This window comes from Symphodus melops, assembly GCF_947650265.1.
Source record: "Symphodus melops genome assembly, chromosome: 14".
NCBI classification, from domain to species: Eukaryota; Metazoa; Chordata; class Actinopteri; order Labriformes; family Labridae; genus Symphodus; species Symphodus melops.
Genome location: NC_136704.1, coordinates 14315378 through 14327621, shown reverse-complemented (window position 1 = coordinate 14327621; position 12244 = coordinate 14315378). Strand labels below are relative to the sequence as shown.

At 41.3% G+C, this 12244-nt stretch overlaps 1 protein-coding gene across 1 annotated transcript; it reads left to right on the top strand.

Annotated features, from left to right (window-relative positions):
• The first annotated feature begins 1302 nt into the window (after positions 1-1302).
• On the top strand, positions 1303-12161 carry shrprbck1r (sharpin and rbck1 related). Its single transcript, XM_079361131.1, has 14 exons — positions 1303-2024; positions 3019-3193; positions 3893-3970; positions 4240-4381; positions 4467-4557; positions 4719-5040; positions 5865-5965; positions 6167-6337; positions 8102-8262; positions 8388-8499; positions 9805-9984; positions 10144-10242; positions 10472-10615; positions 10879-12161. The coding sequence occupies exons 1-14, from the start codon at positions 1743-1745 to the stop codon at positions 10957-10959; spliced, it is 2139 nt and encodes a 712-aa protein (XP_079217257.1). The 5' UTR covers positions 1303-1742; the 3' UTR covers positions 10960-12161.
• The last annotated feature ends 83 nt before the right edge of the window (positions 12162-12244 follow it).

The window sequence follows — 12244 nt, the reverse complement described above, 5'->3', positions numbered from 1 at the left end:
CAGTGCAAACCAGAAGTTCCCCCTCTGGGATTAATAAAGTATATCAGATTTTTATTTTTTATTTTTTTTTAAAGTATCTCTGACTCTCGACTGGTCTCTCCTCTTTCACTATAACATAATGTTCTCATCAACCCCTGATTGAATGGCTTCATCCTGCCTGTGACGTCATCTAGTTCTATGAATGGAGGCTTAAAGGACCAGCGGTCAAGTCACAGCGTGACGTGACTGGCCTCCACTTCCTGTCTGAGAACCTGGTGAATGTGATTTCTAAGGGATAATGAGAGTACAAGCAAGAAGAGTGACTGAATGAAGGTATTTCATTCTGAAAATATCTCCCATGGTTATGCAGTCTAGAGTATTACTAATAAATGTCAGGTTTTGTGGTTCATGAGTGCTCTGAGGAATGGGGTATTGACTGAGGGAATCCTGCTTGCTCTGTGATTAACCGCTTGAACAGGCTAGGCTCTGTAGATAAAGCATTCCCCTTGTGAGCTACAGTTTATTTTGTTAATTGCCTCGTAATTTGTGACCCACATAGTGTATGGGTCAAAACATTCAGTGATCATTGTTGGTCAGCCCTCTTGCTTATAAAGGAGGCTGTAAAATAGTTGAGACAATACTTTTAGCCAATGAAAAAGTAATGTTGATTGATATAATCTTGTGGCCTAACGGATAAGGCATCAGCCTCCGGGGCAGGGGATTGTGGCTTCAAATCCCACCTGGGTTGGGCAAGCCTCAGCGGCATGGTTCACCTCATAGCTTCAGCAGCCTTCAGATCACAGCTGGAAGTTGCAGAACATGTAATATAAAACTTGTTGATTAAATCCAATGCTGCAATAAGGCAAGTATTAGATTTGACAATTTGAACTGCAACAGTAAGTAACAATAATTTTTACTTAAAATAGTGGCAATAGCCCTCTGAAAAACAAACAAACGCTCTGTAACAATTAGAATTGTTGCAATGAAACATTACCTAAACTAAAACCTCTTTTGTCTACATGTTTATGTTGTAAATGTTAAGTGTCTAGTGTGGCAATATTCAGTGTGATGTAGTCTTTGTTAGATTATAAATGGTGTTAAACATAATGAAAGTATCATCTTTGATGCAGGTTGGGTGGGACTCAGAGAATACACTTTCAATTGGATGATTTGCTGCCCCCCCGTGGTAACATTTGTAAACGCACTTAGGCTAGTGTAGGCCTATAAACCTATAAAAAGGTTTTTGGTAAATTGGGACTGTAAACCTAAAACACTCAACGGGAAACCGAGTATCTGACTTGAACTGAAAAATAAGAAGAGGCTCGCAAAACAATGGAGCTGGTGTAGCTCATTTGTCATAATGCTAAATAAAGCAACAACGTTCATGAATAATGCAGTAGCTTACGTCACCAAAAAGACAACGCATGCGCAAAACGCATCAATAACACAGTAGTGTGAAACTATCGTCAACAACTTTGATGCTAGTCGTTTGGGATATATACCAAAGACGTTTGTCACTGCTTTTAAACCGAAAGGAGAAACTTAATCTGCTTGGAACAAACGCCACATCGAAAACAGAAGAAGAGAGAAGTAACATCTTTAGACTTGATGGAAGTCAGCGGTCGTTACGCACTTACTTCCTGTTGTCATTGTGGTAGTTAAACAAAAAAATGGGTAGGCTAATGTTTGACATGTCGTGAAAGGACAGGAGACAGCGTGGGACAGGAGTGTGTTTTTGTGCTCTACATGAGTGTATTGGCAGGATGTCGTTGAGTTCAGGCGGTTGGACTCACACGCCTGGCTTAACAGCTGACCAGTCCGCCGCCTCCCTTCTCCAGAGACATTATGGGGCCTCGCAGTCACAACCCGGCTGCCAAACCGTCCTCATGTCGGTTCGGGTGTCGGTGTGCCACTCTGGGATTCGGCCGCTGTGTCTCCCCGGAGCAGCGGATGAGTCACTCCGCCTGCAGCTCAGCATGGACCCGGGGAAATCCGGGGAATTCCGGCTGTCGCTCCAAGACAGCAGCGGGACTGGCCGGAGTGTGGTGAGTTCATGTGGGGCTTGTTGTGCTGTGAGTTTACACTGGGGAATGTCCAGTTACATGTTCAAAGGCACAATTCAATGCTGGCTACATTTTTTTAAAGCATTCACATTAAAAAGCAGAGGTTTCCACTTTTGTGTTGTTGCTCTTAAAATATAAACCAAACAATTCAATTGTTATATGAGATAAGATTAGCATCAATACAGAAATCAAAAAGTCAAAAACCAAATAGAAAAGTAACATTTTTGAAAAATAGTAGTAGAAGATATACAGAAGAATACATAATGGGATGAGCTTAACAGGACAATGAAGAAATGATGTGCAGAGGATGGCAGGTTAAAGTGACCAGTGATGATTTAAAGTGACGTGTGTTCAGAGGAAGTGAGTTATGTAAGCAACAGTTTGACAGCTGTATAATATAATGTAGTGTAATAGATGCAATATTCAGTTATATACTGTTGTGCAATGTATAGAATATGAATAGATATAATAACAATAGTGCGATAACAGTATATCAATAGTATATACGACAGTGCAATGTATTTATCATAGATGTGAATATAAAAATATAATGAAATATAGCAGTAATAACGATAGTATGATAACAGTGTAATCAGCACTTTTTTAAAAGGGACCCTGAAGACTTCGGACCTTATGGGGGTGAAGACCGATGAGGCAGTTGGATATTATTATGTAACTATTTAGTTGCAATACTTTTCCTTGCAGTTGAAATGACTGTATATTGAAACGTTTTTACAGTCATGTGGGACTGGGTAGTAAGAGTCAGACTGACCGTCGTTATTTTTAGAAATGACTGGTTAGTGGACGAGAGTTCAGCGGTGTTGCAGAACCCCGCTCTTACGAGAAATGCTCTGTCAAGGCGAATGTTGGATTAAGGCTCATTAAGCTGTACAGAGCCTTTACATATTAAAACAATGTCATGACAGTTACATCCCTCATGTCCATCCTGTCTCTCTCTCTCTCTCTCTTCTTCCAGATCATAGCTGAGTTTGATTTGGGCTCAGTAAACTACGAAGTGAAGTCTCCAAAGTGCCACGAGTTGAGTTTGGTGGCGCCTCCACATGAACGCATTAGCTTCAACTTCCGCTGTGAGCAGGAGGCCCAGGAGTGGGCTACAGTGGTGATGTCTTCACTGAGAGAGGCACACAAAGGTCAGTTGTTCTTCTTTAAGATAACAAGCACAGTCTAGTATAAGGGTCAACGTGGAGCTGGTTCATTCTGTTTCAAACTGACTTCTGTGATCAACAATCAGATCAAATGTGAATTACGCCTGATTTTTGAACAAAAGAGCTTTTCATTGCCATGCTCTTATCTTGTTGCATTACTGAAACCAGTTGCAATCCCTGTGACCGAGCCTGCTATGTTGACTCCATTTCAGTCCAATTTTAACTCAATATTTTCTGCATTTTTGTTTTGATGTGAGAACACATGTCTCTTTAAGTTGCCATTAAAAGCTTGCTGGGTAACAACATGGGACTCTTCAGGGGGAAGTAGAGGTGGTTCATGGAGTGACACTCGTGACCTCCTTTTCTACACAAGAGGTGGACTTCTTGATTTCTGTTGTGGTTTCCCTGGCATCCCACTAAACATAAATAAAAATGAGTAGTGTTGGAAGTAACAAGAAACATGATCTTTGTTGCAATGAACAAAACAAATATTTTCTTCAGTCTGATCTCATCTTAATGAGACCAAGGCATGTTTCAGTATGCAACTCAAATCATGTTGTTCTCTGTTCCTCTGTCACTGCACATCAGAGTGTGCATCATTTAGCGATGACTCTTTCTTGCATTTCAATGCAGGTTTTTTTGTTTGTTTTGTTTTGACCATATTGCTTATTTTCTGCTTTCTAGTCATCCCTGAAGATAACGGACCACAGAGCCAGCCTGATGGTCCTAATCACCAGAAAACCTTTGATTTACAAAAGACAGGTGTGTACACCGAGCATCTTCCCGCAAAAAAAAGGATACATCTGATCTGTGAAATAAGATATTAATCTGATTGTCACTCCGTCACTCATTTTATTCATTCATTAATTCATTGTTAGCCCGCTAGTGGCTGGGAGGAATGGCAACATCCTCTGCACACACTTGCCCATATGTTCACCTGAGTGGGCTTGTCTGTGTTTCCTTGTGCGTACGTGTGTGTGTGTGTGTGTGTGTGTGTGTGTTTGTTTTTGTCTGCGTTTTTCGATCTGCAGAGGACACCTGTATAGATTTGTCCCGAGCCATCAAGGCAGGTGACATGCAGTCTGCTTCTGTCCTGGCTGCAACACTCGCCCGACAAAATGCAGCGCTCAAGATTCAGCCTTCGACCCGAGATTATGAAGACAGTGAAGTCAAGTAAGGTTTTCATCCTCTTTTTTTGAAAATGCGACGTTAAGTAAATAATAACACTTCTTTATTTGTTTTTGATTTGATCCAACAGCTTGACTGTTGTGGTTGAGGATTCTTCTACTTCCTGTTGCGTTACTCTGAAAGTATCCCCTCTCATGACTGCTGCAGCATTGAAACAGCAGGTTAGACTGACATAAATGTTCATCCTCTTTTTTTTCCTCTCAGGTTTTATCTATAAAGCCAAACGTTACAACACGCTCATTAAATGTCCACCAGATGTTAAATGTTTAATCTCTCTGTCTTTCACTTTCTTCCATCCCTCTATCGTGGTCTCTCTCCTCAGATGTTTCTCGAGTATGGCTTTCATCCACGAGTACAGCGGTGGGTGATTGGTCAGTGTTTGTGTATTGACCAGCGCTCCCTCGCTTCCTATGGGGTTCATCAGGACGGTCACACAGCCTTCCTGTACCTGCTGTCAGCCCGTCACGCTCGCTTGACGCTCCAGGCCCTGCAGCAGGACCAGGAGAGCGCTCTCCTCCTTGGCCCGCCTTCTCTGTCTCTCCCCAGTCCTCCCCTCCCTTCTACCTCTGCAAACGGCCCCTCATCTCTGGACAGGAGGCCTTACAACACCCTGCCTCCGAAACTCCAAACCAGCAACAATTCTGGTGAGTGTTAGATGGGGTGATCACAGATTACATTTATTTAAGCACAAAGGAGGGTATTCCTGTTTATTAAGTGCGTTAGGAAGTAACATATGGGTGATGGATGGATAAAGCTCATGCTCTGCACGTGTTTATTGAATGTCCTTTACTGCCTGTTTCTTTAAAACCCAGATGAGGAAGAAGATTCCGACTTTGATGGCTTTTGTTCACCTAGATTTTATAACTTGGCCAAAGAGAAGTTACTTAAAAAGTACACATGGAAGTGTCGTGTGATGCCTAGACATTTATTTACAGACCATTAAAGCAAGGCCGGAGCAGTTTGATTTTTATTTGATTGAACGTAAAGTACCAAAACTGAATGCAAAGAGATAACTGCCCTGCTCGACATTTTGCCAACTCTCCTCATGTGATGAGACAGGCCACTCAAGATTAAACGCATTTAAATATCCATCCATCGGTACTGCTTGTCTTGTTCTCTCGGCGTCCCTCATCTCAGCCGACATCAGCCGAGAGGTGGGGAACACCAGATTGTTGCTAGTCAAAAATCTTAAAGTGCTTAGCAATCAATTATTCTCGTGTTAAAACTCCTTTCAAATGTTGTACAACATAATGTTCTACCTTTGACAGGGCTTTGGTGTTTGTTTTACATCTAATTCTAATACACTGAAAAAAGTAGCTCAGTAAATCTGACAGGAGAATAATCTGGGGATGGCTGTGTGTATTAATAGTTGTGAAGAGACTCAAAGCCGTTCATTAGTTTTCATTAGCATACCTACCTGCAGATGTTACTGGATTCTCATTATTTTCTTTCCCCTTGAATTGTTCAGGTGGATCAGAGAGAGTCAAAGTCAGTGAGATCAGAGATCTCATCCACCTAGAGATGCCTCAACTCACCGAAGCACTGAGCCCGAACCCTGCATCCACTCAGGTAACAGACAGCAGTTATCATGGGTTTGTTTGGAGCAGTGTTTTTTTTGCTTTCACGCACAGTGCAATAGACAATACCACGTAGGAAAATCAACATCAAAGTGGCATGTTGTGCAGTTTCTTACATGTCAAAACATATGATATATTACAACGATGAAAGACAATGAGAAACTAAGAGTAAAGTCCCTCCTCTGTGCCTTAGGGTTGGTCCTGCCCTTCTTGCACTTACATTAACAAACCAACACGGCCGGGCTGTGAGATCTGCAGCACAAACCGCCCTGAGAGCTACACCATCCCAGGAGGATACAGACCTGATGCACTTGAACTAAGACGGATCCAGCAGGAGAAGGAGGCGATCAGACAGTACCAGCAGGTGAGAACAACATGGCCACACACCTGTACCGCCCTGCACACCATCCACCCATAGTCCCGTATCTACATTCATACTGGTACCCTTAGATACTAAGAGTTCAAACTCACTCCAGCATTCCACATACCATTCAAAGAATGTTACATGAAAGTGTTCAACAATAAGCAAAACACGGAGCTCTAAATTTGGCGATTATAATAATTAGAGGAAAGTATGACATCTATTGAAAGTTGACATTTAAATTGACACCCTCGCTCAGGATGACTCTCTCCTCTTCTGTCTCTTTTTTTTTGAAGGAGAAAGGGAGAAGAGAGGTGCTGAGGAGTGCTGGGGCTCAAAACAACTCAATCGTGTTTAACCTGGACCAGGACTACTAAACACACACAGGAACAGCTACACAGCAGGATTATTTATGTTTCAGTCAGAGTCAGGTTTCTCATGTAGCATCAGTTTTGTTGTCAGACACTCACTTTTCGACTACGAAACACCATCATGTCTGTATACACACACACACACACACACACACACACACACACACACCCACACACACATGTATGCATGAGTTTATTGTATGTACCCTGAAATTGGATGTAGTATGGTTAAAGAGCTGATTACCACTGAAACCTTTCAACAACATATTATTTGCAGATTAATCAATAAAAGTTGAGGCATGGGTGCACCCCCGTCTTCTTTTCCTCTGTATGAAAACAAAAAGATTTTTAAAAATTTCTTTAGTCACACAAATGCAAAACCATAGCTCTTTTTTTCATCCTTGCGCTGTCAGTGCGGCCCCCCCCTCTGAGGTTACCCGTCTTGGATATGCCATCACAAAGCTGGTTATCAACTTGTTCTTTTAACTCCTGCCTGTAACTTGCTACTAGTACTATAACATCCAGTATTAATGTGAAAAGAAAGCAAACCGTTACACTTACAGGGAATCCCCACCACAACTGTAACGTGAAAAATAGAAACAATATCATCTGGAAGAGGAGAAGTTTAAAAAACATAAAAATATTCCAGTGGGGCTTTGTCAGATTGTCGTTGGTATTTTTCAAGGTTTTGTTTGTTGATGAACTAATATGTGGCGATGCACAAACAGTCCTTATGAAGCAAGAGCACAAAAGAAAAAAGAAGTTAATTATTGAAATAATCTCTGGAAATATTTACTAGTAAGTGTTCAGGCTATTTTTCACATGAAAGACATAGAACGTGTAGTTTTCCTTTCCAAACATCAAGAATTCACTTCATGACTTTCTGATGTGCGGTGATGGAGTAACAGTGAGACTCATCAACGTTTAGGAATCCTTCCCGTCAGAACATTCGGGTAGGTTTAACAAACCTGTCGAAAAAACAAAAAAAAAAAATTCTGCTCTTTATTATGGTCTTGATTATTTGGCACCGTTGCAGAATCATTTGCCCCGGTCAGGACCCTGTAGAAATGATGACTGCTTATTTACAGTGACCTGATCAAGTGACGTTTCCATGAACACTTACAGATGATGCCACTAAATTGAATGTATTTGCCTAAATGTTAATTTTGCACATACTATGACTTGTATATAATACCCTGTGAATCTAATTGAAATAAAAATGTTCATACGCCAAATGTGTGTCTGCATCCCTGTATATCTCAGTGTATGAGGATGGAAAATATTGAACTGAGAATGTCCTATACTATCCTTTCAGTTTGGCCCCTAAAACACAAACTGAAGTCATATACAGAATGCTTTTTTAATCCTCCCAACAACTCCCATCACTTTTTGCCAGGCTCAGGAAAAGGAGCGCAGAGAGAATTTTGCTCGGCTGGTGATGATGGACAGCCAAGACCTGCTGCCAAACCCGGAGCCTGTGGACTGTAGGATCTGCTACGTGGACCTGCAGCCTGGAGAGGGGGTCCTGCTGAGGGAGTGTTTGCACTGCTTCTGCAGGTAGGAGACCGTGTTTTAAGAAAGAAAAGGGATTGCTTCTGCTGACACCATCATGCTTTCTCATGATTCAGACCTTTCCTGATGCCTGGTACCGACATATTTTGTGTGTATGTATGATTCCCCAGGGAGTGCCTACGTTCAGTTATCATGCTGAGTGAGGAGCCTGAGGTGTCTTGCCCTTACAGAGATGACTCCTATTCATGTACCTCCTTCCTGCAGGAGAGGGAGATCAGAACGGTGAGTGTCGATCAATCTTTATTTGTATAAGGCAGAAACCTTAGACGGACACGTGTCGAACGGCCATCTGCCGAAACTGATAGAGGGAGTGGCTCAGTTGGTAGAGTCGTCGGCTCTCAACTGGGAGGTTGAGGGTTTGATCCCCAGCTCCTGCAGCAACATGTCTGATATGTCCGTGGGCAAGACACTAAACCTACAATTGCTCCCTGCTGCCTCTGATCGTCTCACTGCGTAGCAACCACTGAGAAAGTGTGTTAATGGGTAAGTGCAACATGCCATGTAAAAGCACTTTGAGTAGTCAGAAAAGTGCTATATAAGCTCAAGTCCATTTAGAAAGAGAGCAACAGCAATGATAAATAAGACAGAAAACACACGTGTTGTGTTAGCAGTAAGAGCTAAGTATGGTAATCTAATAACTAATCAGTCCAATATTAACATCTGTAACTGTAATGATGAAACTGGGTGGACTGATTATGTTAATTATAGATGTTCTAAGATTAACTTTAATATTTATAGTCATGATATTAGATGCGAGGATGATATTTATAGTTCCAGGACTTGGAGTCAGGTGGTTCTTGCAGAAAGTGACATGCAGTAATATGATATGAAAGCATACAGAGAGAGACAGGAGCTTAACGTGCCAGGTCCTCCCATCAGTCTAAGCCTACAGCAGCATAATGAGGAGCTGCTCCGTACCTTAGCCAGCACTCACTAAAAGCTTTTAAAGAAGGACTGTTATAAGCCTACTTAGTGTCTCTGACTCCCGGACCCTGACTGGACTATGATTTCAAAGTTAGACGGGCCTGATAACTGATGGCTCTACACCAGATTTTTATTGTTAAAATGGTTAAATCAGGAAGTGTTCTCAATCATAACAGGGTACTATTAGTTTAATACGTTTATCTTAGCGTATGTTTTGATTTAGCATTAATATCTCTCAAACTGTATATCTGCCGATATGATCAAGCTACTGCTCTACTTCTTGCTTTCAGACTTTGGCTAGCATTTGTGTCGTTAGCCTTCAGCTGCTTCAGCTTAACAACAAGCTACAGTGATAAAGTCTGTACGCTGCTAAATGTTGTAACTGTGACATAACCAAATCTGCTGAATGTGGCCCTTTGTTAGTTTGGTTGAGTTAGTTTCAAGATGTAGTTAAAGGTGGAAAATGATTTCAAACTGACTGCAAATCAACATTTCCGGACATTAGATTGAATTTATTTATCTTTACATTTAAGAATATAAGCTGTTGGTTAAATGATTGGGGTCATTAACCTTTTACAATTCCTCTTTGTTTCTCCCTTGCAGTTGGTGCCAGCAGAGGAGTATGAGCGCTGGCTGCAAAGAGGTCTGTCAGTGGCAGAGTCTCGATGTGAGGGCAGCTATCACTGTGCCACCCCTGACTGTCTGGGCTGGTGTGTGTATGAGGACACGGTCAATGTCTTCCACTGTCCAGTCTGCAGGAAAGACAACTGCTTGATATGCAAGGTATAAAATATGAGACGTTCACGCAAACAAATAATAACATGTTGGCGAGAGAAGTTCTTGTACTGTGTGAAGAGTCTGAATGTTTCTTGCTTTTTGATTCAGACTCTTCAGTGGAGATTAAAATACATCCAAAGCTCTTTCTGTTCTGTTTCTTCTCAGGCTATCCATGAAGGGATGAACTGTAAGCAATACCAGGATGATCTTGCAGCCCGAGCTATAAATGACTCTGCTGCCAGAAGGACAACACATCTTCTCAAGGCGAGCTGCATTTGCATCTGTATTTGTATACGGATATCTGTAATTCAAGCTGCTTTTGAGTGTGTGGAATTAGCAGAACCCATCTTCTGGTACATTCAATACAGTTATTATTACACAGAGAGACATTTTTGTTGTCTCTCTAGCTCACGAAAGGGAAACTGACAACTTCCACATCCTCTGATATCAGATTTCCTCTTTCACGTTTGTTCTTCTGACATCTCTCAAACAGACTCTCGTGCAGTCAGGCGAGGCAATGCACTGTCCCCAGTGTGGGATCATTGTGCAGAAGAGGGATGGATGTGATTGGCTGCGCTGCACTGTCTGTCACACTGAGATCTGCTGGGTAACCAGAGGACCACGCTGGGGGCCCAGGGTGAGAAATAATGCTTTCTTATCCTCAAATATTCACGGGATTTTCCTAATCTACCCACCTGATCTCTTCCTCCTCAGGACCTAAACCTACTTGATTCATAAAATGTGGTTAGATAGCCCTTTGAAAGACATGTGCAGATTAGTCCAACTCACTTTTTAAACAAAAATCTTATTATTGTCTATCATTAATGACATTAAATTGTGACCCTAATGAAGGTTAGGTAACTCAAAGATTTTAAAATTCTGCCTCTGATACTTCTCAAGGGTCCTGGAGACACCAGTGGAGGATGTCGCTGCAACGTCGACAATCAGAAATGCCATCCTAAATGTCAAAACTGCCACTGAGAATCTCAAGAGTGTTCAGTTTATATGGGAATGAAATAATGGAAATAGACTGTTCTCAATAACAGGGGGGAAAGCATTAATGTGAAAAACAAATGTGTTATCAAACCAAAAAATCACTGATGTACTGACTGACTGACTTACAGAAAGGATTGTTACATACAGCGCATACTCATTATTACAACTGGAGACCGCCCCCGTGTCCTACTAGAAATAGGAACTATATGTAAACATTTATCTCTGCCTCTCACAATAATGAAAGCAAGTAAGGGTAAGTAAGCAATAATATCCCATATGATATAATGAGGGTAAGAAGTCTGCAGGGAAAGATTATGGACTGTTACTGCATGCAGTGCTTTTTGCACTGAAAATGTTGCAGGTTTGTTTTTGTTTTTTTTGTTTTGATAGTAAAAAAAAAAACAGGATGCATGGCATTAAAGTAAAGAGGCCTTATTCTTGTGCACAAAGGATGTAGCAGGGTTTCTCTGATGAGGTTTTTTCAATGTTTTCTGTGTGTGAAAAAAACATCAAAGTATTGTATGAAGCTATATATGGTCATATGTTTGTGTGTCTGAAGAGTGGTCAGGTTGCATGTTTCCAAAAAAGATTTGAAAAGAAAATGTGTCTGACTGAATGGATCCAGGCTGACTGCATGAGTTCATCACTCACATGCTTCTGTATTTGACACGGGGTGGGTACTGAGGTACTGCTGGACAGCTCAGTACTCTGTGATGCCACCATCAGTAACTTACTGAGTGTATTGAAAGATGACTAAATATTTATCACAATACTTGATCACTTTCTTAAAGAGATGGCACGTTGAAAGACATTTCGTCCATAAGCTAATGTTGCTATAAAGGACCTCAAATATAAAAGGGTGCAAACTTAACAGCAGGTTAACAAGTTTGGGAAGCTTATTACAATATTTGAAATATCTTCAATTCATCTTTGCATGAAGTTGGTATTATCATACCTTGATGAGAAGAAGCAACAGACCCTGTAGAACCCTCATTTTGAAAAATATCTCACAAACTGCACTCTCTCTTTTTATTTTTATTTTTATTTTTAACCCTGTCTCAACTACACTACTGCCCTGCACTGACAAGCCATGAATAAGTCTTCACTGTAATGTGTGTTCATGTCAGCTCTGTGTTGCTGATGTACCATTGTGCCTTAACTATCAATAAATACTCTCTGAAAATACTGATTTAAGAGCACTAAATCAACTCATCACCACACCACTTGACGACTTGTTCACCTTTGACACTACAGACCATTAGCTTTATCC